Here is a 21,993-nt window from a genome sequence, read left to right as displayed (position 1 = left end):
TCTGATGACATAGCAGTTATGGATGGCATTGCGCTGGCCTCCAGCACCTCTGTAAAGAATCCGGGAGTTATCTTTGACCAGGACATGTCCTTTCACTCCCATGTAAAACAAATTTCAAGGACTGCCTTTTTTTCACCTACATAATATTGCAAAAATCAGGCATATTTTGTCTCAAAATGATGCAGAAAAACTAGTCCATGCATTCGGAACTTCCAGGGTGGATTATTGCAATTCCTTACTATCAGGCTGCCCAAATTGTTGCTGAATATTCTCAAGTTGCTCCAGAACGCTGCAGCACGTGTTCTGACAAAAACCAGGAAGAGAGGTCATATTTCTCCAATATTAGAATAGAAGTTTAGAACAGAATTCTCCTCCTTACTTACAAAGCCATAAATGGCCAGGCACCTTCTTATCATAAAGAGCTCATAGTACCTTATTGCCCCACTCGAACACTGCGTTCCCAGAATGCAGGTCTACTTCTGGTTCCTAAAGTCTCAAAAAGCAGAACAGGAGTCAGAGCATTTAGCTATCAAGCTCCTCTCCTGTGGAACCATCTTCCAGTCTTTGTCCGGGAGGCAGACACTGTCTCTACATTTAAGAGTTGGCTTAAAACTTTCCTTTTTGATAAAGCTTATAGTTAGGGCTGGCTCAGGCTGGTCCTGGACCAGCCCCTAGTTATGCTGCTATAGCATTAGACTGTCAGGGGACCTCCAAAGATACACCAAGCTCCTCTGTCCTTCTGTCCCTCTCCATCTGCACGCTTTCATGTCCTACCACGGCGTGTTACTAACTTAGCTCCTTCCCTGGAGTCTCTGTGCTTTATTGTCTTGCAGGTTCCCATGGATGGTGGCAGAATCTGGATTGTGGATTACAGCTACGTCTCCTGCCATGGCCCTGCCTGACATCCACTGCAACTGCTAGTACTGTTATTACATCTACTGTCAATGTGACTGTATTTGTATTTGTTTGTCTCTCTCTGTCTGTCTCTCTCTCTCTCACCGCTGTCGCCAAGTGCTTGCTCATGAGGGAATTGTTGGGTCTCTGTAGATAAAAGAGCTCGACCTGTACCAGCTCTACTGTATATGGAAAGTGTCCTGAGACAACTTGTGATTTGACGCTATACAAATAAAACTGAATTGAATTGAATTGAATTTCTTTGTTTATGTCAAAAATGTGGATGATTTTAAGTATGTGCACTCCTCCTGTACCAGGAGTGCTGCTGCTCTGCTAGAAGTTCAGCTAAGAAACTGGAAGTAATTTGAGACATTCCACATTGCTCCTCTGTGCAGTGTGTGAGTTTTGTGAATAATGAGTTACTTCACTGTGTCCCTATGAAGTCACGATTTAAATCTAAAATCTGTAGTGTGAAAAGATGCAGTGTTTTCACTTAAAACGTTAAAATAATACCAAGAAAAATGTAAAATCAACCACTATTAGACATTTATTGCAGGTACAGCAGGAAACAAGACAAACGAGAGAATAATCTCCACTACATTCACTGATGTCTGTTTAATTAGCATGTACATCATTGTGATTGTACAGCATAACTGAGAGCTCATGTCTGTCACTGGTAGCATCCTTGAGAGTCTGGAAGAGGCCGAGAGATGTTGTGGAAAGCCCACTGTAAGATGCCATCAATGGAGCCCTGCTGAGAAACAAAAAGCAGGAAAAAGGATGACATCATCTGGCAGCAACAACTGTCCAGCAGATTATTACTGGTGTCATTAGATTATATCAGGTTATGTGTTTTAGTTTTCAGGAACATTTTCATTCGTAGGTCCCTCAATTTGAAGAGCATTCTTGAAAAAGAAGTCATAAATGGCCACCTTGTGAAAAGCTGAGTGGTCTTTTAGAGCAAAACCCTTTTAACATCCAGGAGCAGGTGCTTTAAATTCATGTACATCTGAGTACAGTATATGTAAATATATATATATATATATATATATATGCAAAGTAATATAGTAAACGCACAAAAGAAAATATAAATGCACTGTTGTACAACACTGCTGGACTTCAGCTTCTGTGCCCAGATTTCTCTCGTTTCTCTCAAGCTCCAACACAAACAATAGCATGACTCACCGCTCTCCATCACTCTTCAAGGCTGCGTTTTATCATGACAACTCAATTCCCATTTGTGATATAAGAAGTGCAGCCATCTTGTGTCTGACATGCTCGTGCTTATATTCATATCGTGTCTGCGGTTAAATGAGCCTCACTCACGTCTCCCAGGATAGAGTCCAGTTCATCGTTATGGAGGACGGACTCAGGGACGGAGGAGCTCTGATCATGACCGAGGGTATTTTGAGCCACTGGGGCGAGCTGGACACACACGCAGCAGAGATTACACAGATTATGCTTTGTCATATTCGGATAATGAAGGTGTAGATATTTTTTGTACACACACACAGGCAATTCAAACTGTACACACATGCAGACACACCTGTAAGCCTCTGGATTCAGCCTCCTTCTCTGCAGAGCTGCCCCAGGGCCTGGAGCAGGACGAGCAGATGGATCTCCCTCTAGCAAACACACGGATACTGCGAGTGAGTCAGACTGTTTTTTTGTTGTTTTTTTTTGTGGTGGATAATGTTACTGTCAATCAATACATGACTTCCAGCACTCAAGAGGATTACAGAGGAAGACGTTCAGACCAATTCAGATGGCAAACTAAACAGTTTAGATGGGACATGGGCTCTTTATGTGAAGCCTGTTATCCACTGATTTTCTCTTGAAGATTAAGCGACATTTCTAAAACAGCAAAAAGAATTGAGGTAATATTCTACTAAAAATAGCAAAGGGAATTTTAAATATTCATTAATTTCTCACATGGAAGTGCTTACAGTCAAATAAGTGATGCTGCAAGAGATTGTCACGTGGATTTACGTTGGTTTCATCTGCAGTCTTTGTCCCTGCTAGCATTTTCTAATATCACTGATCTTCATTTATAGTATGGAGTAAGACTGTATACCCAGCTGCAGTTGTCCATTCACGATCCATTAATCACCATTAGCAGGATATTGATCACCGTAAACACACACTCTTGATGCACATTGTTGATCAATACAACATAAATAGGGATCGACGGGAAGGAACCTATGTGCACCCTGATGCATAGATCACATTGAGGGTGAGATTAGGACTTGTCAGGCTTGTGGGAAGTATACACATTGTCTCATCATGAGTGTATAATGCAGATAATACAAGGATGGAAGAAGAGGAGTGGATGTCTTACTTGGAGAAGTGGCAGTGTGCATGGAAACGCCCCAGACACTGCAGGCAGTGAGTCAGGTCTCCTCCTGCCAGGTGACAAACACCACACACCTCCCTCATACTGACCAGCTCTCCACCCGAGCACTGCGTACACATTTTATATATTTTAATAGAACTGTTGCGGCAAAGTACAAATGGAGTAAAAGCAATGCAATCATAAAGATAAAAAACAGATACAAAGAGATCAAGTCAAGGCTGCAGAAAGGCGAGCAGGACATCATGGAGTGTTTACCTGGTTTCTACCACTGGGCCCATTCATAGAAGCAGTAACACTGGTGACAGACGAGGATGACAGCGGGGTGAAGAAGGAAACATCTATGATGGAGTTACTGGAGCTTGTGTTTGTTTGCTGCGGCTGGACAATGAGTGGCTGTGATATGAAAAAATGTGACTATATTATGCCAAAAAATAAGCTTTCCAGACTTCACTGTTTACCTTTTAGTGTCAGACCATGAAGATTTAGAGAGTAGGGAAACATCATCCACTGTCATTCACATAAAAAGAAAGCTGCTGCATATGTCATCTGACGAAGCAGACCATTAATAGTTATTTTCATCACTGCTGTAACTCAGTAAGTCATAATCAAACACATGAAATGTGTACATACATATTCCACATGAACAGTCTATGTGAATTTCCTTATGTCGTATCCTTCATATACTTACTTGTAAAGGTACTTGGGCTTTCTCTCTTTTCACTATGTTGCCAGAGCACCACTCACACTGCCAAGGGCCACTGAGGATTGAAAATGTAGTGTGACATTAGAGATTAGATAGATAGATAGATAGATAGATAGATAGATAGATAGATAGATAGATAGATAGATAGATAGATAGATAGATAGATAGATAGATAGATAGATAGATAGATAGATAGACAGACAGACAGACAGACAGACAGACAGACAGACAGACAGACAGACAGACAGACAGACAGACAGACAGAGATTTAAAACTTGTATTTCTCACCTTGGTATGGATGTGAGTGGAGGGTCCAGGCAAGTGAGATGAAACGCTTGAGGACAGCCATCACAACAAATCAGCTCCCCTCCGTCCTTACACACTGCACACTCATCATCATTATAGTGAAACTACACTCACAGAGATATGGATATATAAGACAGAGTAGATATACACAGGCTCAAAGACAGGTGATTTTGGAAGAGTGGATCCTCTACCATGCCCATGGTTGTCTCCCCCTTGTGGTGAAAGGTGTTCTGAGCAGCTTTGGATGCTACTTTTATCTCCTCTGATTGACCACAAGAGTAATATTCCCCATCAAGTTTTCTGCACTTTCTGGCTGTTCCTGCTGAATGACACATGCTTTTGATCTGCTGGTAATGCAGGACAGTTTTATCGATATTGAACATATAAAACAGAACAGATACTCACCCAATGGCTGATCATCTGAGCCAAGCACCTGTTTGATGTGGAGCTTCTCTCTGGCTTCATGGCTGACTGATGGCTCAGTTGAGGGTGCACCAGAGAGTGAAGACAGAGCGACTGGTCTCTGCACTGAAGAGGAAACCATCTGAACACCTGTGGCAGAGCAAAGGTCAAATGTGTCTGTAGTATTAAAGCATTGTCTGTGTGTATTTTAAAATATGTTTGATTTTTAATTACTCTTTCCAGATGTTAGCTGCGGGGCTGCAGCTTCACTCTTCACTCTGTAAAGCTTCACTTTACCCCCTGGAGAAAACATAAAAAGACGCTTTTTATTCATTAGTAATCATATATTTTGTTCATTATTTTCACAGAAGACAGAGGCAGATTATACATATTAAGGAAATAAAACCTGATCCGTCGCTTGTCTTGGCATGATATTGTGGTTGTTGATTGTGTGATTTTGTCCCTCTGTCCTCGTGGCTCCTCTTTTTGATGTGGAGTGTTTTGTGGCCACTGGAGGATCTCTTCTCGCCATCCCGTCCTGTCAACAAAATGCCAGCATTGATAGAATAACAAAGAATGAACTCAAAATGTTAACCATTGTAAATGTCTTAGACACTCGACACTCTGTTCTGAAAGCAGGACGGTTCAGAAAATGAATCATATCTAAAACAATCTCAGTCTGTTCTTGAGCTCAAGTACACCGGTGTGTTTTAATAAAGCTATTCAATTAAATAAGAGATTATGTTCAGAAGTATGACAATGATATAATGGACAATACCTCACTCACCACCGTAGAAAATGCAGCTCACTCATTTGGAATGATTGAACTGACAAATATTTTGGTGAAACCTGAACAGGACATACTCGAGTGCAGATTAGTGAGCAGCGTCTGCAGCTTGGGGTAGCTGTCCAGGTTGTAGTCTTTGGACAAGTTGCTCCAGAAAGCCTGGATGGTAGATCTGCTCTGCTCCAGGACCCAGGACAGGAGTGAGTACATGGCCTTGTGGATCCCCTCTCTGCCGTCCTTCTCCAGAGTGTCCTATGAAAACAAGAGATATGATGAATAAAACCATACATTCCTGTAAATAAACGTTGAATAATAAACGAATAATTCAATGAAAAAAAGTCCTACTTCTCAATGCAAATGCTTGTATTTAAAATGTTAAAACAAGAGAAAACTGCTGACATTACCTTCAGTCGTTGGTCAGTGATGATGTTTTTGTCTGCCAGACCATAGACGAGGGGGAAAGGGTCATCCACAGCCATGGCTATATCCGTCCGCAACTCCCTCAGCAGGGAGCGGAGGTTTGTGTCCTTAAAAGCGTCCACTCTGGACATGATCCGCCTTGTGTGCAAATGAGATCCAAAGTGACCCAGACCCGAGAGGACCTGAGATCATACCAGAGGTATTTTGGATGGAAGAGGTGTGTCCTTCTCAGAGAAGGAAATATTGTACAGGTGCATTGCTTAATGATGGCTGATATGAGGCAAACCTTGTGTTTAAAACTATCCAGTGTTTCTGCTTTTAATCAATGCAGATATATCACTATATACCGCCATTCATATGTACTGGGATTTTCAGAAACTCCACATTGAAGGCTTCACTCGTCAAGCAAGGCCACCCTTGACCTCTTGTCTCTGTGGGGTTCATCTGTCCACTAACAGCACTAACTGTCTGCCTGCCTGTTGACCCCTCAGGGGGATCGAATGACATGCTGTCCATCCAGGGGAATACCTGTCTTCTTACATCAGGTGAGCTGAATGTAAGCGACTTGACGAGTCACAGTGACAGTTTCCTCTTAAAAGGTTCTTTCCACTTCAACTTCCCCTTAACTATCAGGTTTTCAGACACTGACTCACCACAGGGAGCTCTCTCAGGATTTGTGCAACAGGCAGAAGGAAATTAACACTGTAAACATTTAACTGATTGACGGATTGGTTTGTTGGTATAAAGTCTGGGGAGCAAAAAAAATGTCTTGGGCAGGATGTGATAATATGAACTGCTTTTTGTACCATGTGAGTGGTGAGCTATCTGGCTGAATTACCACTTATATCTCTTCATTCATTATAAGGCCAGGAGACAGCAGTTTGTTTAATCTGTACAAAAGTGTATAAATGCCGCATAGTAGTTGTGCAGGATTGTTTTGGGGCAGCAGTGACTTACCAGCAGTCAGTGGAGAATCCAGATTTTGTCATGTTTGTACAGAAGCAGGGTATTTCCCTTTTTTTAGTGTTTATGCTAAGCTAAGCTATCTGTTTTACTGCCTCCTGCTTCACAAAGCAAAAAGTACACTTCCCAAAATGTTAAATATTCATTAAACTGTCTCTGTTTCTTTCTAATAAGCATTTCAACATAAGATATGTATGAATTGAACTGTAGCACATTAGTTAGCTCATCAGATGTTAGGCTAACTGTTAGCCAGTCAATCAATTAAAATTCTACCAGCAAATGTTAACAAACAGCTAAAAATGTCCATCTCCCTGTAATTTAAACATAATAAAGTGTGGGTCATAAAGCAGCATAATGATAAGTTACGTAGAAAAAGGTCTACAAGTTTGCTTTCACTCACTTAAAAGATAAAAGATATTCACTTTCATGGAAGTAGCTCAGCTAATGAATAAAGCTAACCAACATTAGCCATACCGGTAAGTCATTAGTAACTCTTGTTACTAATGCTAGCCCCTTTAAAATTTTGTGGATGTGAGGATGATTGATGATGGACATATTAAATTATTACATTAAAATTCCAGTACAAAATTATAAAACGATCTCTTCTATTTCACTTTGTTGACTGCAAATGCTACATGGATATAAAACTGTGTGTAAGAGGTAACATTTTTAGATTCAATCAGTAAAACTGAAGAAGTAAAATCCAAGATGAATAGAGTAGACCATTTTGCTACCAGGTAAATGTTGATGGTTAGGAGAGTGAAGCCCTTTAATCTGTAATTTATTAATCATTAAACATTATTACATTATTCATACTGGTGAACAAGGACCACTTCTACAGAGGGACGTTCACAACATACATATTACATTATTATATACAGTGCAGTGCATTACAGTGGATCGTTATATGTGTATTACCGGGATGGAGGGGTGGGGAGACAGGAGAGGAGGAGAGAGGGTTAGAGGAAAGAAGGAAAAGGAGAGGAGTGGGTGGAGGGATGGGGAGTTGTGATAGTAAGTTGTCTTTTTATTACTTCTTTTTTTTAACCACAGTACAGTTTGTTCTATAAAAGTTAAACCCATAGAGAGATAGATGCCACATTTTCACAGCTACTGTTAGGTGAACCTACTGGAAGTTGACTCTTGTGGGAATATCAAATGAGATACATTTTGTCATGAGATGCTATAGAGAGATGCTATAAAACATTCTAAGATAGTCAACCTACTTCCAGAGTGCAGAGACCCTGGAGGGCAGGCCAAAGGTCAAAGATCAGATCAGCGTGCATGCGTGCTGCAGACATTCAGACGTGTTCGGCCATCTAGAAAAATGGCCGACCCCCCACTATTTCTCCTTCTATGTTTAGGCATCATTTTTGGTGCTTTCCCTTTTTATATATAAAAAATACAAAACATAACAGCGAAAAGAATTCCGTTGGTTGTCCCGTTTTTCTCCTTATTCATTTTTCCAAAACTGTTTTTTGTTCGTTTTCATTTCAACATTTGTTTTTGGGTTTTTTTTTTCTCTTTTCTCCTCCAGTCACTTACATATTGACAAAGTATACAATATTTTACAACTGAACAAGACTGAAAGGTAACATTTGATTTGTCCAATCAGATACAAGGCCCGCATCCTATATCCAATTAGAGAAGTCAACTGGAAGCTAGCCAGTAGTAAGCAACACAACAAGCCTATGGTGTGAAGGGAGCTGTCCGATTTCAGCTCTGCATTAACATGAGCACCCGCCCTCAGGGACAGTAGGCTCTGCTGGTTTGTCCAGCTTGATGTCGATCACTGGAGATTATCCGGTTAAGGAAAAGTCAGGTGGTTGACAAAAGAGTGGCAATGCCACCATGTAGAAATCTGTTAGAAGTAAAAGTCATATATTCAAATATTTACTGAGGAAAGTGTAAAAGAAGCAGTTTCATTTCATATTTTTTCATGAATTAATTCACATTTATTGTCACGTATCTGTCTTTTCAGTCAGTCCCTCACCTTCTTCTAACATCCACCCTCCATCATTATGTATGTCACCTCCCAGACACCCACTATGTGGTGCTACACTCGTTCATCCACACCACCTTCCTGGCTCTGTGCGTTTCCTCTCTATTAAGCAAAAAAGGTTTAATGGCTGATGCTTCAGTAGACAGTAGGCTGGGCAGTCTGTTTGTACGAGCGCCAACAACCACTAAGAGATTAAAAATAAGCTGCCTTTTTCTTGGCTGTTTGGCTCTCTGCTCAGTGAGTCACAGTGGCTGTAAAGGATACTGCCTTCAGGATTTGCGTCGTCCAGGCTTTCCATTCCAGGTAGGGCTGCTGCAACCCGACGAAACAGCTAGGAGGACAATAAAGAGAGGAGGACGGTAGAGAGGAGAGGAGTGTGAGTGGAAAAGATGATGAGAAAGCAACAATGTTTCTTGCAAATAGTACCTAAAATATCCAAAGTAAAAGCATCCAATGCAGCGAAATGAGTGTTATACTACCTATTACATACTGTATGTCAATGATCATTATGTAAGTAGCATTTCACTGTTGTTGTTGCTCGAGGCTGAGCTAATGCAAACTATTTTATATACTGCTGAGTAGTTTTAAAAAAGAACAATATCTCCCTCTGAATTGTAGCGGAGTAGAAGTATACTGATATGAAATAGAAATATCTATGTAAAGTACAAGTACCTCAAATTTGTACTTGAGTGCACTACTTGAGTAAGTAAATGTGTGCGTCGTCAGTGTGCGTTTGCTGCTTTTGTGCTGCACCCATTATGGCTGGATGTGCACACTATCTACCTTCTGTACATGATCCAACACGCTCCTCCGTATATTTACACATAAAAAATTTTATTAATCCACGATGGCGACTCGATCACCTCAGAGGGACACGGGAATGGCACAGAAGCTGAGAGCAACTACCGCCCAAAATGCTGCGAAATATGGTGAAACTGCAGGGATCACCTGTTTGACATTGCAGCCTGTTTTGGCACTGGTTTCGATGAACATGACGTTCAGCTCTTTGGCTCTCTGCTCTCCTTCCTCGATCATGATTTGCCTGCAGGAGAATCAGGCCAGACTTCAGGATCACGACGTTGAAGGCAAATCTATTCAGTACTGACTCTCTCAGAAAACAGAATAGCTTCATGTCAAAGACTACATTACCTGCAGCTAAACATTACAGGTGATAATGGACGATATCTGACACACTCACCTCTTCTCTTCCAGATCTGTTTTGTTGCCGACTAGCATGATGATGACATCACTTCCTCTCTCTGTCCTGACATCGTCAATCCATTTGCAGGTCTGCTGGAATGAGTTCACATCTGTGGAGACCAGACTCTCACTTTATATCCGGTCTTATATCACATAAAAATACTGCTTCTATACAGTTCAGACTGAAAGACAGATCAGTACAACTGCAGTACTGTTGCCGGTTGCTGCTCACTTGTAATGTCATAGACGACCACAGCTACTGTAGAGTCTCGTATGTAGCTGGGGATGAGGCTCCTGAAACGCTCCTGTCCAGCAGTATCCCACAGCTGCAGCCTTACCTGCATTTACACACACAAACATGCACACCTCCAGCAGCTGTTTCAACAGTAACCATCACACTGCATGCAGACTATACAGATGTACACATCCAATGGGATAAGCTGGTATCAGCGTGTGTGCAGGCTGACAGAACATAATATCCTGACAAAGAAATAGTATTAATGCTAGCTAAAGCAGTTGATCCACGGGAAAGGCTTTGACTTCTTAGGGCTAGAAAAGCCAAAGCAGCAAAGCTATTACTACCAGGAATAACCTTAGGGTAATCGTGTTAGTCTGCGAAGAGAGCAGTAATTAAGCAAATCAAATCAGGGATTTGTGAATACATGGTGGAAATTGGGACATTTCTTATTCAGGACGATGCTGAGTGGCTAAAATGACACGAGCACAAATGCATGAATTCATCGTTACATGTGCATCTACATGTGAATTTGAAATGACAAACAGGCTGCCTACTGTTCGGTCCTCCAGGTACATTGTCTTTGATAGGAAGTCTATTCCAATGGTCGCCTGTGGTGGAGAAAGAACAAAAGAGGGGGGAAAAAATCATCAGTGTTATGCAGACTTTAAAGGCTAAATGTCTCCCTGCACCATCTGTTAATCCTGGCAGATTGACTGTTGTTTAAATGAAGGAAAACATTAAAAAAATTAGCCAATAAGCAGCAAAACTAATTTCATTTGTATTGCCCTCAGCGCTCAGTCAGTCAGACTTGTTATGTGCCTAACTTCTACAATAGAAAGAATAATTCATGTTCTCTTTTTAAGAGCCTAATATTTCTATGCTAACATTTCCTTTTCATAACAGCACAGACAACATTTACATTTGGACATTTATTCAAACTTACTTCACATGGAGCATAATTGTAATATGTATATCAAGCTGGCATTTTGGGCCAAAAAGCTTTCACTGTAATATTATTCAGTTGTGAATCAGTCACTATTATACCACAGAGGGCTGAATATATTGTAGAAATGCAGTGTGGTTAGTCCTATCATTAACAATTTGTTAAAATCTAACATTGTGGGATAATTGGTAGAGAAACTGTGTATAAAATATGGCTTTGACCTTTGAGCCTCACCTGATATGTGTTGTCGAAACTGTCATACATGAATCTAGTGATGAGAGATGTTTTCCCCACTGGAAGAACAGAGAGCAGAGGTGGATTTTAAGGTGTTAGTTTACATCATAAAGAATCATCTCCAAACACATGATTACACATCTGACTGAATGGATTCAACATAATGAAAATAGGTGTGACAAAATGACAACATCCAACCATTGCCACTGTAACCATCACGAGCAAACCAACAATTAACTCCACAGTTAAGTCATTTGATGGATCTGAGAACCAAATCTGACTGATCATTCAGCAGAACCTCCACCTCTGTCCTCACAAGAGGACATTTTCCACATATGAAAGAAAAGGGCTCAAAATCACAAATTTGCTCCTCTAGAGTTCATTTCTCTAATGGTAACATCTGGCATAATTAGTCAGGGAATATTTTTCCCTTTCTGAGACATTTCATTGTAATGTAAGTAATCAATATCACTTTTCTACATTTTCTGTTCTAAAGAGAAAGAAAAGTTGTAGAAGTGGACTAAAAGTAACATTAGTATCTGACACCGATTTAGTGAATTTAATGAATAGTTCTGCAAAAATAGCTCAATTTTTCACACTGCTGGAAAGACGTGCATGTCTGTCACTATGAAACCAATATGAGAGAAAGGTATGATAATAAAAAACGCCAATAATGTGAAACTAACTGATAAAGCACACAAGACTGACATTTCTTTCTGTCTGAAACTAAAACGATTTTCACTGTGGAATCTGTCAGTCATTTTTTTGATCAGTCAATTAATCATTTAGTCAATGAAATGTCAAAAGCATTATGAAAGATCCCAGTTGCAAGTTGTGAAAGTCAGAGGATATTACTTTGAATGTCTTGTTTTGTCAGATGAACAGTGAAAAAACCCAAAAGACATTCAGTTTGCGGTGATACAGAACACATCGTCACATTGGAGAAGCTGCACCCTCAGAATATTTGACAGTTCTGCTTCGTCTAATGATGCAAACATTTAATTGATTATCAAAATACTTTCATTATTGTCATTGCTGTTGTTGTATTTTTGTGTTTTGTGCTGTTTTGTATAGATTTTCTTGCTGAGTTTTGTATATATGTATAAAGGCCCATCTTGGAAAGCCTATTACTTTAGGCTATACATGCTGTGTTGTGGTGTTGATCCATGCTATATACCCATTTGTCCCTCTAAATGTAAACATCTATTACAATTGAAAACCAGCTATCGGTTAATTTTCTGTTAACCAGCTGATCAATTCACTGTTTCAGCTCTATTGTGATGAAGAAAATGCCATTGACAAACATTCCTGAAAACAGAGATTGTGTCCAAATATGATCCACCATCACTAAAAACGCACAAGGCCGTCCTCAAGCAGACACATCCAGAACACATTAGATATTTAGCCGTGGTCAAAAGCTGCACAGTGTCTCCTCAGAGGATCAAGGTGAGCCCTGTGAGCTGGATTTGTATTTACATCCCACCCAGCTCCATCTTTAGCACCATTTTACATCAGATCTACACATGAGTGAGGACTGGGCTTTTCCGGCAGGCCCAGGGCTCTCATGCGGAGTCCTCTATGCAGACAGCAGTGGTTTTGAAGCCAGCGATGGGCAGTGGCCACGCCAGGCCTCGATTCAGCACCATGGACAGCAACATTGCAGCACAGGCCACACAAACACACAGGGAGGCTTGTAGTCGACACAGCCTCCTCATAGACATGCAGCACACACACACACACACACACACACACACACACACACACACACACACACACACACAGAAGCATCATAATGTAAGACACAAACGCCAGTGAAGCTGCTGTCATATTAGGCCTGATTATGTGTATCCCGCTGCTGTATTTTACGGGATATGTGCCCCTGTGCTGCCACTCTGGATGTCTGATGTCTGAACACGTATTCAGGCAGCTTCACAGCGCTAAACCATTATCGATCAGCACCTCCCGGATTTGTGCACATCACATAAAATCACACACACCGTCATCCCCACCCCGAATAGATGGACGATTGAATAAAGAGTCTAACATTGTGTCGCTGTCAAGCCCGTTTTTATTTGATTATTTATGGGACCGAACCGGAGACTGCGAGATGCTTCAGACATCGCCAGCCAAGGGTGTGTCCCGAACTGACACATGGGGGACTGTTTATTATCTCCTCTATTAAAAAAACAAAAAACAAAAACACACTCACGAGTGATGGAGAAAATATAAGACAGTGCCATACAGTGGACTAAAGGTTTGGTAATGTTAGAATGAAGCGATGGGGGTGAAATAAGCTCGTTATCTTAAGGCTGAGCAGATTTGTCGGTCACTGCAGCACATCAAAATATCCGAATTCATATCCGCCTGCTATGATGCGAATTATGGCAATTTGCTGCAACTAAACGATCCTCAAGGATATTCAGCACAATCAGGAGTCATTTTTCAGTGATCACAATGCTTATATTCAATCCAAGGGTGCAATTTACATGCAAGCGATTTTTTTTTTTTTTTTTTTTTTCCTCCTTTCTCTTTTTTCTTCCTCGGTTAATCAAATTTCCTACAGTCTCAGATTGGAGGTACATGGGCGTGAATTCAGCCAAAGCCAGCCGGCACATCCTCTAGATTCAGCTACAACTTTCAAAATCAACAAGGATTACATACATGGCCTTCAACATATACGCATGTTTGGCGTTAGGGAAGGGTAGCCAAAACCTCCCAAAGAACTGACTCACCGCTCTGCTCTCCCAAAAAGACGAGTTTAAATTTCCTCAGGGGGTTCCCCAAATCTCCTCCAGCTGACATGGTGGCAGATAAAGAGCTCAACTTGGATTATTTTATATGTTCTTATCGCTCGGCGTCTCCTCCGTTGTGGGTGCGCAGGGGGATCCTCCTCTCCTCACAGAATGATGGGAATGCAGCTCAGCATCCTCCTGTCAATTTAGGAGGCTTGTGCGCATGCGCGACCTCACCTACTTCCATCCGTCACCTTTCTGTAGGAACTGTAGCAAAACTCTTTAACGTCTCAGATATGAGCTAATGAACATACGCATGGCTGTTACACGAAGGTAAGTAAAGGTTTGGTCGATTGCAGTGCAGGAGACGTTATAAGGTAAGAGTACATTTACTCAGGTCCTTTACTTTGTTAAATAAATTGTACTTTAAATGAGTAATCCTATCATATCCTATCTTTTTCCTCTACATCACTGCGTTTCTCTGATAAATATTAAACTTTTCACTCCGGTATATTTGTCTGACAGCTACAGTGACTTTAAAGATTTGAATTGTTCCAATAAAACACATCAACATCTTATGAAACATGATGTATTGTTATAGAGGAAAATGTCCAACACTATAAGCACTTATTTAAAATTTGAGCTTATTAGTGGTTTCATTGATTAGTGTAATATAGTAAGCCTGATATAAACCTCTGAAAGAGACATTCTGCATGAATACTTTTGCTTCTGAGAGTTGTATTTTTATGGAGTATTTTATATTGTGTTCTTATTTTTAGTAAAGGATATACTTCTTCCACTACTGCACAGTTTATTCTACCGTGGTGCTACCTGTGAGAAGAATTAAATCACTTCAGCTTTTAAACTGAGGTCACTCTAACTTTGATTAGATTTCCAAATCACCAGAATTCACCTTGTGAATGTGAGGATTTGAAGGGTATTCCAGCTGTTTGATACTGGGCATGAAGTTTGAGGGTCTTGAGGGATGATTAAAAGAAGAACGGTCAAAAATGATGCAGCAGATGCAGAGAAAAAACTGGATGATGTCTTGTCTTCGATCCTCTCTGTCTGCCATGCTTTCACATGCATGTAAAACCACAACAGTGATGCTTTAAGTGGCACTGAATTTTATAAAGAAAAAATTAAGAATGTGTATGACATGAGTTCTGTGGTCTTGGTCAGAAAACAAAAATGATAAAGGTTAAAACTGATAACTTTTTAAAAAGGAAATCATGATTATTATTTTGTGTTTGCAGAAAATGGGTATAAAGAAAGATTGGATGCGCTGGAAGCTTTAGCATATCAGTGATTAAGATGGACTGAGATGTAAACAGAAACAGTTATCATCAATTAAGTTTGCCATAAAAATGCATCAATAACGCATCCTCAGCAGAATTTTATTCAGCTCAGTAAGCCAAAATAAACACACCCACATATCATCGTTTTGTGCAAAAATGTCAAATTTAACCTTAATACTAATGTTCAAAATCAAACAGCTCTGCCTCCTTCTCTTTCCAGAAAGCAAAGCTGCGGTCAATGTATTTACAAATGTCTTCATTGTTGAAACAAGAGAAGTCTGTGTCACTGCCACACTCATCCGGAGTAGCAGTTTGAACCACCACTTTGGGTACGAGTCTGGAATCCGACAACAACAACGATGACGGTGATGGTGAGGGACAGCGGCATGGTTTCGAGTCCCCAAAGAAGTGAACTTTGATGTCCTCGAAGCCGTCGCTCCACTGGCGCCTCCCAGCCTGGATCTCCTGCAGAACAGCCTTGTGGAAGTCCCTCACCATCTCCCAGGGGAAACTGCCGACATGGTCAAAGACTTCGAAGCAGAGGAGGTGCCTCATCTTCCTCTCCTCAGGTGACAGCTCCTGCTCCAAGATGTGGAAGTATCCCAGCATGAAGAGATCGAGTGTCAAGCTGTCGTGACTCACTGCGACACCATCCACGTCTGGCAGGAACTGCTCTGGGGAGTAGGTTTCTCGAGGTGGTGGATTTTGTGAGGAGTTAGAGGATGACAAACAGGACTTCTGCACATCTTTAAGTTCTAGTTTATTCCTCCAGGAGTTTAGCATCCTGTCCACAGCACCTCGTTGTTGGCAGAATTGAAACATGGAGGGGATTTTCTGCGAGGGCCATGTTCCCGTTACGCTCCCTGACAGTGTTTGCTGTCCCGGTCTCTGCCTCGCTGCTCTCACTGAAATTGCATATGCAGATTTCTTCCAGTGGCTCAAGAAAAGCACCACTATACGCTCTTTCCTTAAGCTCGTGGTCTCTATCACAGGTACAAGTTTTTTAGGGGGATCACCGTGGTTCACTTCACAGCTGAGGCCTGTGCTGGCATTCTGGTTGTTCACTCTTGAAGCTCCAAACGCTACCTGGCCTCCATTAACAACCCCAGCGAAGGGATAAATCCCACCAATCTGACCTTCAAAGTTAGATCTGAGGTTTCTGACTGACACCCCGGACTGCTGGATCTCCCTCTCCACCCTCTCCCTCCGTGCTCTGCTGTAGCTGTTAGTCTCCAGACGATAGCTAAAAGCTGATGCCATTCCTATATGAGGAATCCTGCATCCACTGAGGGCCTCACCATGTGCTGGCACTGTCTCTTGGCCGTGTTGCATCAATCCCTGGCCTAAATCAATCTCTAAACTATCTCTCACCCCCTGCAAGCCTTTCATCTCCTCCATCACGCCTTCCGCTATCCTCCTCTCACCTCCTTCTTCTGTGGTTTGGGTCAGATTAGTCACCAGCAGTGACATACTCTTAACAATCTCTGAGACGCGACTGCACCACACTGGCAAAGTCAGCTGCATTTTCCCCTCTGCATCTATCTGTTGTAGCACCTCTTTGTTGAGGGAGATGTTCACAATCGGATCAGGTAAAATCGACCTCAGCTCCTCGGTCAGCCTGGTCAGCTCCAGCTCATAAGCCTGGCAACGCTTCTGCAGTGAAACAGTCTCGATCTGCTGTTGCAGGTACACCAGGTCTTCCTCTGTTAGGAGCTCACCAAAGGGCCCCAAGACTGCGTTGTGGGTTTGGGAGTACTTCCAGCCATCTACTGGAGTATAGCCATTAGTCATGCCCTGTTAGAGGGATGCAGAGATTTTAGGATTCAGAGAGATGATTGTGATAAAGGCATAATCTAACATTGTGGGAAATAAGATAAGAGTTAGACGAGGAGGCATGTTGCTTTGGGGGTGTTATGTGCTGGATTATTTCTTGACCAGGAAAACTGACATCTTGAGGTTGTGTTATCATGCTGAGGTTATGTTTTCATCAGGGGGTTGGAAGTTACCGCTCCTAATATTTCATAACGTAACCACCTATAACACCATAACATGTCGCTTTTACACTTAGTTTTTGAAGGCATTAAAGAAACAAGAAGTAACTTAATAAGCCGTCTTTAAAGGTGTTGGTAGGCAGATTTAGTTATGTTCAGACATAGACAGGCTGTCTATTTCCCCCTGTTTACAGTCTTTGCACTAAGCTAAGCTAACCAGCTGTTTAAAGGAGCTTTATAATTACCCCACAGACTGTACAGAGTGGTAGAAATCTTTTCATCTATTTCAGTTTTCTTTCTTTCTTTGTGGAAAGTCTGTGCATCTTTTACATGTAATCTTTGAGTGAATAAATCTTGCTTATATGAGTCTTGATATTTTTGTAGCATCAGAGCATTTCTGTTTGGATATTATTCCTTAAAGAATCAGGTCGTCTGACTGTCTAAGATTATATCCACTCCACCCATTTGTGCTCATGCATATACATACACTTACATGCAGCACTACAGGCTGACACACTGCACATCCAGCCCATATGTGTACCTGTCTCCTCTGTTCCTCCTCGTCCTGCAGCCTGACCTGCAGCTGCCGCACCATCACTTGTCGCTTCCACTCTGCTATGGGGCGGCCGGCTTCATCGTGAGTGGGCACCAGGGAGTCTATGTCAGCCAGGATCACGTCGACGATTGGTTCCTCCTCCAACAACTCCTCACCATCAAGCTTCTGTCAGCGTTCAACAGTGTAGGACACAAATCATCACTGCTAAACTCTGAGTCTGGAACCGGATTTAACATCACGATCATCCTTTCATAAAAACCTTACTTTCTGAGGCTGTTTACAATGTCCTTATTCTAAAAGGCATGCCAAATATACTAAACCCCTCCCTGGAACACTGATATTCCAGTCATAGTTTAGCAATCCTAATAAGGCAAGGCAGCTCTGTCAAGCTTTGGATTTCTCAGCATGCGAAGTGTTGGGCATGGAGGGGTGCTGTGCATGTATGTAGCCGTCAAGTGTATATTTAAGAAGCTTTAACTGGATTCTCTTTTCAAAATAAGTCAGCTGGAAACATTAAAAAGTCAGCTGGAGATAGAGCTTTCAACAAACTCACAGAGGTAATTAGCTGGCTTGCTAAGGGGAGGCCTTGCTTACCATAGCAGATACCATAGCACAGCCTGCATATGGGTACGTAGGGCCTTTAAAACATGTGAAGATGCTCATTATGATACATTTTTTAGAGTAGATCTTCATACTACAGCACACTTTGCTTTTGCACTACACCTTACACATTATTCCTAATTTATCCCAAAGGCTATATCAGCCACCTCATTTTGTGCACTAGAGGGTTTATGAAGACCGGCTAGCTCACCGTTTGTCCAGTGAAGACCGCAGTGAGTCCGGCCTGCCTCAGAGACTTAATGGACTTCATGTGGGACATCAGGGTGAGATCCCTCTCTGGAGGCTTCAGATGGCTGAACGATGTGACCACTGTCAACAGACAAATAAGGTCAATAATTCAGATTTCAAATTTGTCAACATTTTTTTAAAGATAGACAAAAGTACCAGTTATGTGTAAAATGCATTTTATATTTTTCTAAATATTGTGCTTAATGTCGGTTCACTTTCACTTGGAATATGGAAAAAAGCATTTAAAATGTGTTTCAAGTATACAATCATATGACATGTAAGCAAATGAACAGTCAAATGAAAGTCTGGTATTCTTAGCTGTAACTAAATAACATGGCAGACAACAGTAAAGACTATTTACCTTCAGTATGTAACAACTGTATTTATGTTCATAAATAATATGTTAAAGTACATCATGAAGTGCAAACACGTGGTCTCTGTTCATCACCTGAGGAGGCCACCTGTACGTGCTGGATGGAGCCTGGGGAGTGTTTCTTTGAAGTGGCAGCAGGCGTCAGAGGGGAAGAGGTCACAGGAAGTGGAGAAGGGTGACGAGGCAGGGGGAGCACCTCCTTCACTGGCTGCTGGACACACACACACACACACACACACACACACACACACACACACACACACACACACACACACACACACACACACACACACACACACACACACACACAGCAGGGATGAGCCAGGCTTAAGGGGACAGTTTCTATAAAGAAGAAATAATAAATACATCCTCTAACATAATTTATTCTGTTATATTGTTCATCCTTGTTTACCATAGGGAGCTGTACTTCTTCAGTTCAACATATAATCTTGCCCTATTTTAAGGCGTTGGTTCCCAATCTTTTATCATGCCCTCCTTTTCAACTCTGCATAGTACATTTTGACCTGTCATAGCAGGAAAAGCACAGGTGTAGCTGATAATATTAATGATGGCTCCTTTCCAGCAATTAGCGATGTTATCAGCTACACCAGTGTGTGACAAGTCTGTGCAGATATTTCAGTTGCTGCACTGGTGATTGGTCACCTTGCTGTTCTCCATGTTGGCTCTGCTCATTCACCGGAGTTTCGCAGCAGCAGGAGCTCTTCATTCTGAAAATGATAAAACAATATACAGTAACTACAACCAGATAAAGTGAGCAAAAGAGCAACCATCCAGGCGCGTAATGTGACACGGAGCATCACACAGCAGTTAGCACAAATGATACATACACATAAGTACACACACACACACACACACACACACACACACACACACACACACACACACACACACACACACGCAATGAAAAGAACACAGGCCACAGCTTGTAGTACTTGGAACAAATACAAGACGTGGTGAAACAGGACCCCAGTCAGTGAAAGTAGCGTAGCCCACACAGAGTGCAGGAGAGAGTGTGTTCGAGTTTGGAGAGACATGATACCCTGCTTCAGGTAACCTGGCTGATTCACAATAGATTTATTACTACACGGACAATTACAACATTTCTTCCAATTAGACACATAACACAGCGTAAGAGGTTAGCGGTAGCTTTGTAAAGACTTCATGCACAACATACACAACCATAATTCCACCTATTACTGGCAGTGCTTTGTATTATACTTGCTATTGTAATATTACTTTGTTTGTCTTATGTTGTTCATCTGAAACTCGTTGTTCTTGCTGCCTATCTTAGTGAGGACACTCTTGAAAAGGAGAATTTTTTTAACTCATTAGGCTTGGCTGGTTAAAGTTTAACGTACAATGTTGCCTGTCCAAAATACACATGAAATAATTATGTGTGGTTTTACTTAAAAAAAAAAAAAAAGACAAGTTCCACCCTACAAATAGCTCAACATAAATTCAAAATGTTTTCGTCATAGGCCAATATATCACATTTTTTCCCTTACGTACCTGGTCCTCCTTTTTGATTCAAACTCATTAATTCACATATTTCCACCAGTCACCAAAATCCAAATGCATACAGAATGTATGCAGTACTTACAATATGGTCCAGAAACCGTGCAATCACACAGTGGATCAGTGCAAGGTTTAAAAAAAATGATAGTAATAATAGAAAAAAGACAAATAATAAGGGAGAAAGTCCATAAGCTGTTGCCTCACTACTCTGGAACAGCCAACACACAGCAAGACCAAGGAGCAGCATCACCTGGACCCAAACCTACGATGAGGGGGCCTTCTTCCTGTGCATAATTAAAGACATGGGATAGAGTGACCTGCACCTGGAAGTATACAACAATAGCTCTGTGAATGTATGTAGGACATAACATACTGTACGCTGCTGGGGCAGGTGTGTGTGCTTGTGCTTGAACACCTCCTCACGTGCTCAGACGTGTGGGTCAGTGTGTTCACTTTTAAGATGATCATCACACTCATCCTCAGCTGCTTGACCAGGGCCTCCTGTAGTATCAGTTACTGACTTCTTCAGATATTTGGCTTCAGAGGAACATCCAGTTTTGTAGTTTCATGACTTTTAAATATTCTGCCACCAGCAGTTGGTTTCAGGTGAACATTCTGTTGCTATAGAAACCCCTACTGGCACAGCTCCATAACACTTAAGCTAATGGTGTTACATCGACTATTTAGTTAGCTATATGACCAAGCAAATGTTGACACACATCTTTTATCTACTCCCCAAAAACCCCTTTTGGAGCATTATCTTATGATACTCATTTATGGCTGTTTTGTAATAGTTTATTTGTTATTTGTTGAGTTTTCTTGCTATCAAATCACTGCTAATCAAGCTAGCCCTGCTCCCTTAGGCTAATGTGCTGCTAATGCATTCATGCTAACTGTTCTTCTATTTACTTTCATTGCACTTGCCTCTTTAAACTTTCATGGATGTGAACTGCGTGTATGTTTAGTAGATTAATTACTGTGTTTTTTCTCTTATGTGGATTTAATGTTGATCTTTCACTGGTGATACTTATTTCTTCGTACGTTTTTTTCTAGCATGACAGAATCCAAATATTTGGACTGTCCAAATTTTTGCAAATCCATTTTCCTCATTATTATACCAATTCCTTTTTACAAAGCTTTTTTGGTTTATAATTACTATCATTTAGTTTGTTGTCTAACAGCCCACCGTTTTCATCAAAAGCCACCCGCTGTC

At 41.3% G+C, this 21,993-nt stretch overlaps 3 protein-coding genes across 3 annotated transcripts; all 3 read right to left on the bottom strand.

Annotated features, from left to right (window-relative positions):
• Positions 1–1,461: 1,461 nt before the first annotated feature.
• Positions 1,462–4,456, bottom strand: aire (autoimmune regulator). Its single transcript, XM_070974064.1, has 8 exons — positions 4,448–4,456; positions 4,239–4,360; positions 3,936–4,005; positions 3,503–3,640; positions 3,233–3,354; positions 2,441–2,537; positions 2,221–2,319; positions 1,462–1,648 (listed from the first exon to the last, which is right to left on the bottom strand). The coding sequence occupies exons 1-8, from the start codon at positions 4,454–4,456 to the stop codon at positions 1,565–1,567; spliced, it is 741 nt and encodes a 246-aa protein (XP_070830165.1). The 3' UTR covers positions 1,462–1,564.
• A 3,110-nt stretch (positions 4,457–7,566) lies between these two features.
• Positions 7,567–14,385, bottom strand: LOC139339020 (ras-related protein Rab-6B-like). Its single transcript, XM_070974447.1, has 8 exons — positions 14,178–14,385; positions 11,446–11,504; positions 10,823–10,876; positions 10,263–10,368; positions 10,029–10,140; positions 9,779–9,872; positions 9,095–9,161; positions 7,567–8,620 (listed from the first exon to the last, which is right to left on the bottom strand). The coding sequence occupies exons 1-8, from the start codon at positions 14,245–14,247 to the stop codon at positions 8,556–8,558; spliced, it is 627 nt and encodes a 208-aa protein (XP_070830548.1). The 5' UTR covers positions 14,248–14,385; the 3' UTR covers positions 7,567–8,555.
• Positions 14,386–15,652: 1,267 nt separating this feature from the next.
• Positions 15,653–19,922, bottom strand: espnlb (espin like b). Its single transcript, XM_070974060.1, has 6 exons — positions 19,908–19,922; positions 19,320–19,455; positions 18,834–18,952; positions 18,008–18,187; positions 16,900–17,269; positions 15,653–16,785 (listed from the first exon to the last, which is right to left on the bottom strand). The coding sequence occupies exons 1-6, from the start codon at positions 19,920–19,922 to the stop codon at positions 15,653–15,655; spliced, it is 1,953 nt and encodes a 650-aa protein (XP_070830161.1).
• Positions 19,923–21,993: the final 2,071 nt, after the last annotated feature.

Source organism: Chaetodon trifascialis, chromosome 11 (assembly GCF_039877785.1).
Source record: "Chaetodon trifascialis isolate fChaTrf1 chromosome 11, fChaTrf1.hap1, whole genome shotgun sequence".
Taxonomy (NCBI): Eukaryota; Metazoa; Chordata; class Actinopteri; order Chaetodontiformes; family Chaetodontidae; genus Chaetodon; species Chaetodon trifascialis.
This window is presented reverse-complemented; position numbering and strand designations above follow the sequence as displayed.

Excerpts from the sequence above, each read along its gene's own strand:
- aire (XM_070974064.1), bottom strand. Across the intron at positions 2,538-3,232 it reads GCACACTGCCACTTCTCCAA|TATCCGTGTGTTTGCTAGAG; the intron begins GTAAGACATCCA and ends ACTCACTCGCAG. Across the intron at positions 2,320-2,440 it reads CTGAATCCAGAGGCTTACAG|CTCGCCCCAGTGGCTCAAAA; the intron begins GTGTGTCTGCAT and ends GTGTGTGTCCAG.
- LOC139339020 (XM_070974447.1), bottom strand. The coding sequence starts at position 14,247 with ATGTCAGCTGGAGGAGATTTGGGGAACCCCCTGAGGAAATTTAAACTC. Across the intron at positions 10,877-11,445 it reads GTTTCGACAACACATATCAG|GCGACCATTGGAATAGACTT; the intron begins GTGAGGCTCAAA and ends TCTCCACCACAG. Across the intron at positions 8,621-9,094 it reads CGACGCAAATCCTGAAGGCA|TGATCGACATCAAGCTGGAC; the intron begins GTATCCTTTACA and ends GATAATCTCCAG.
- espnlb (XM_070974060.1), bottom strand. Across the intron at positions 18,953-19,319 it reads CGTACAGGTGGCCTCCTCAG|TGGTCACATCGTTCAGCCAT; the intron begins GTGATGAACAGA and ends GTCTGTTGACAG. Across the intron at positions 17,270-18,007 it reads AGGAGGAACAGAGGAGACAG|GGCATGACTAATGGCTATAC; the intron begins GTACACATATGG and ends TCCCTCTAACAG.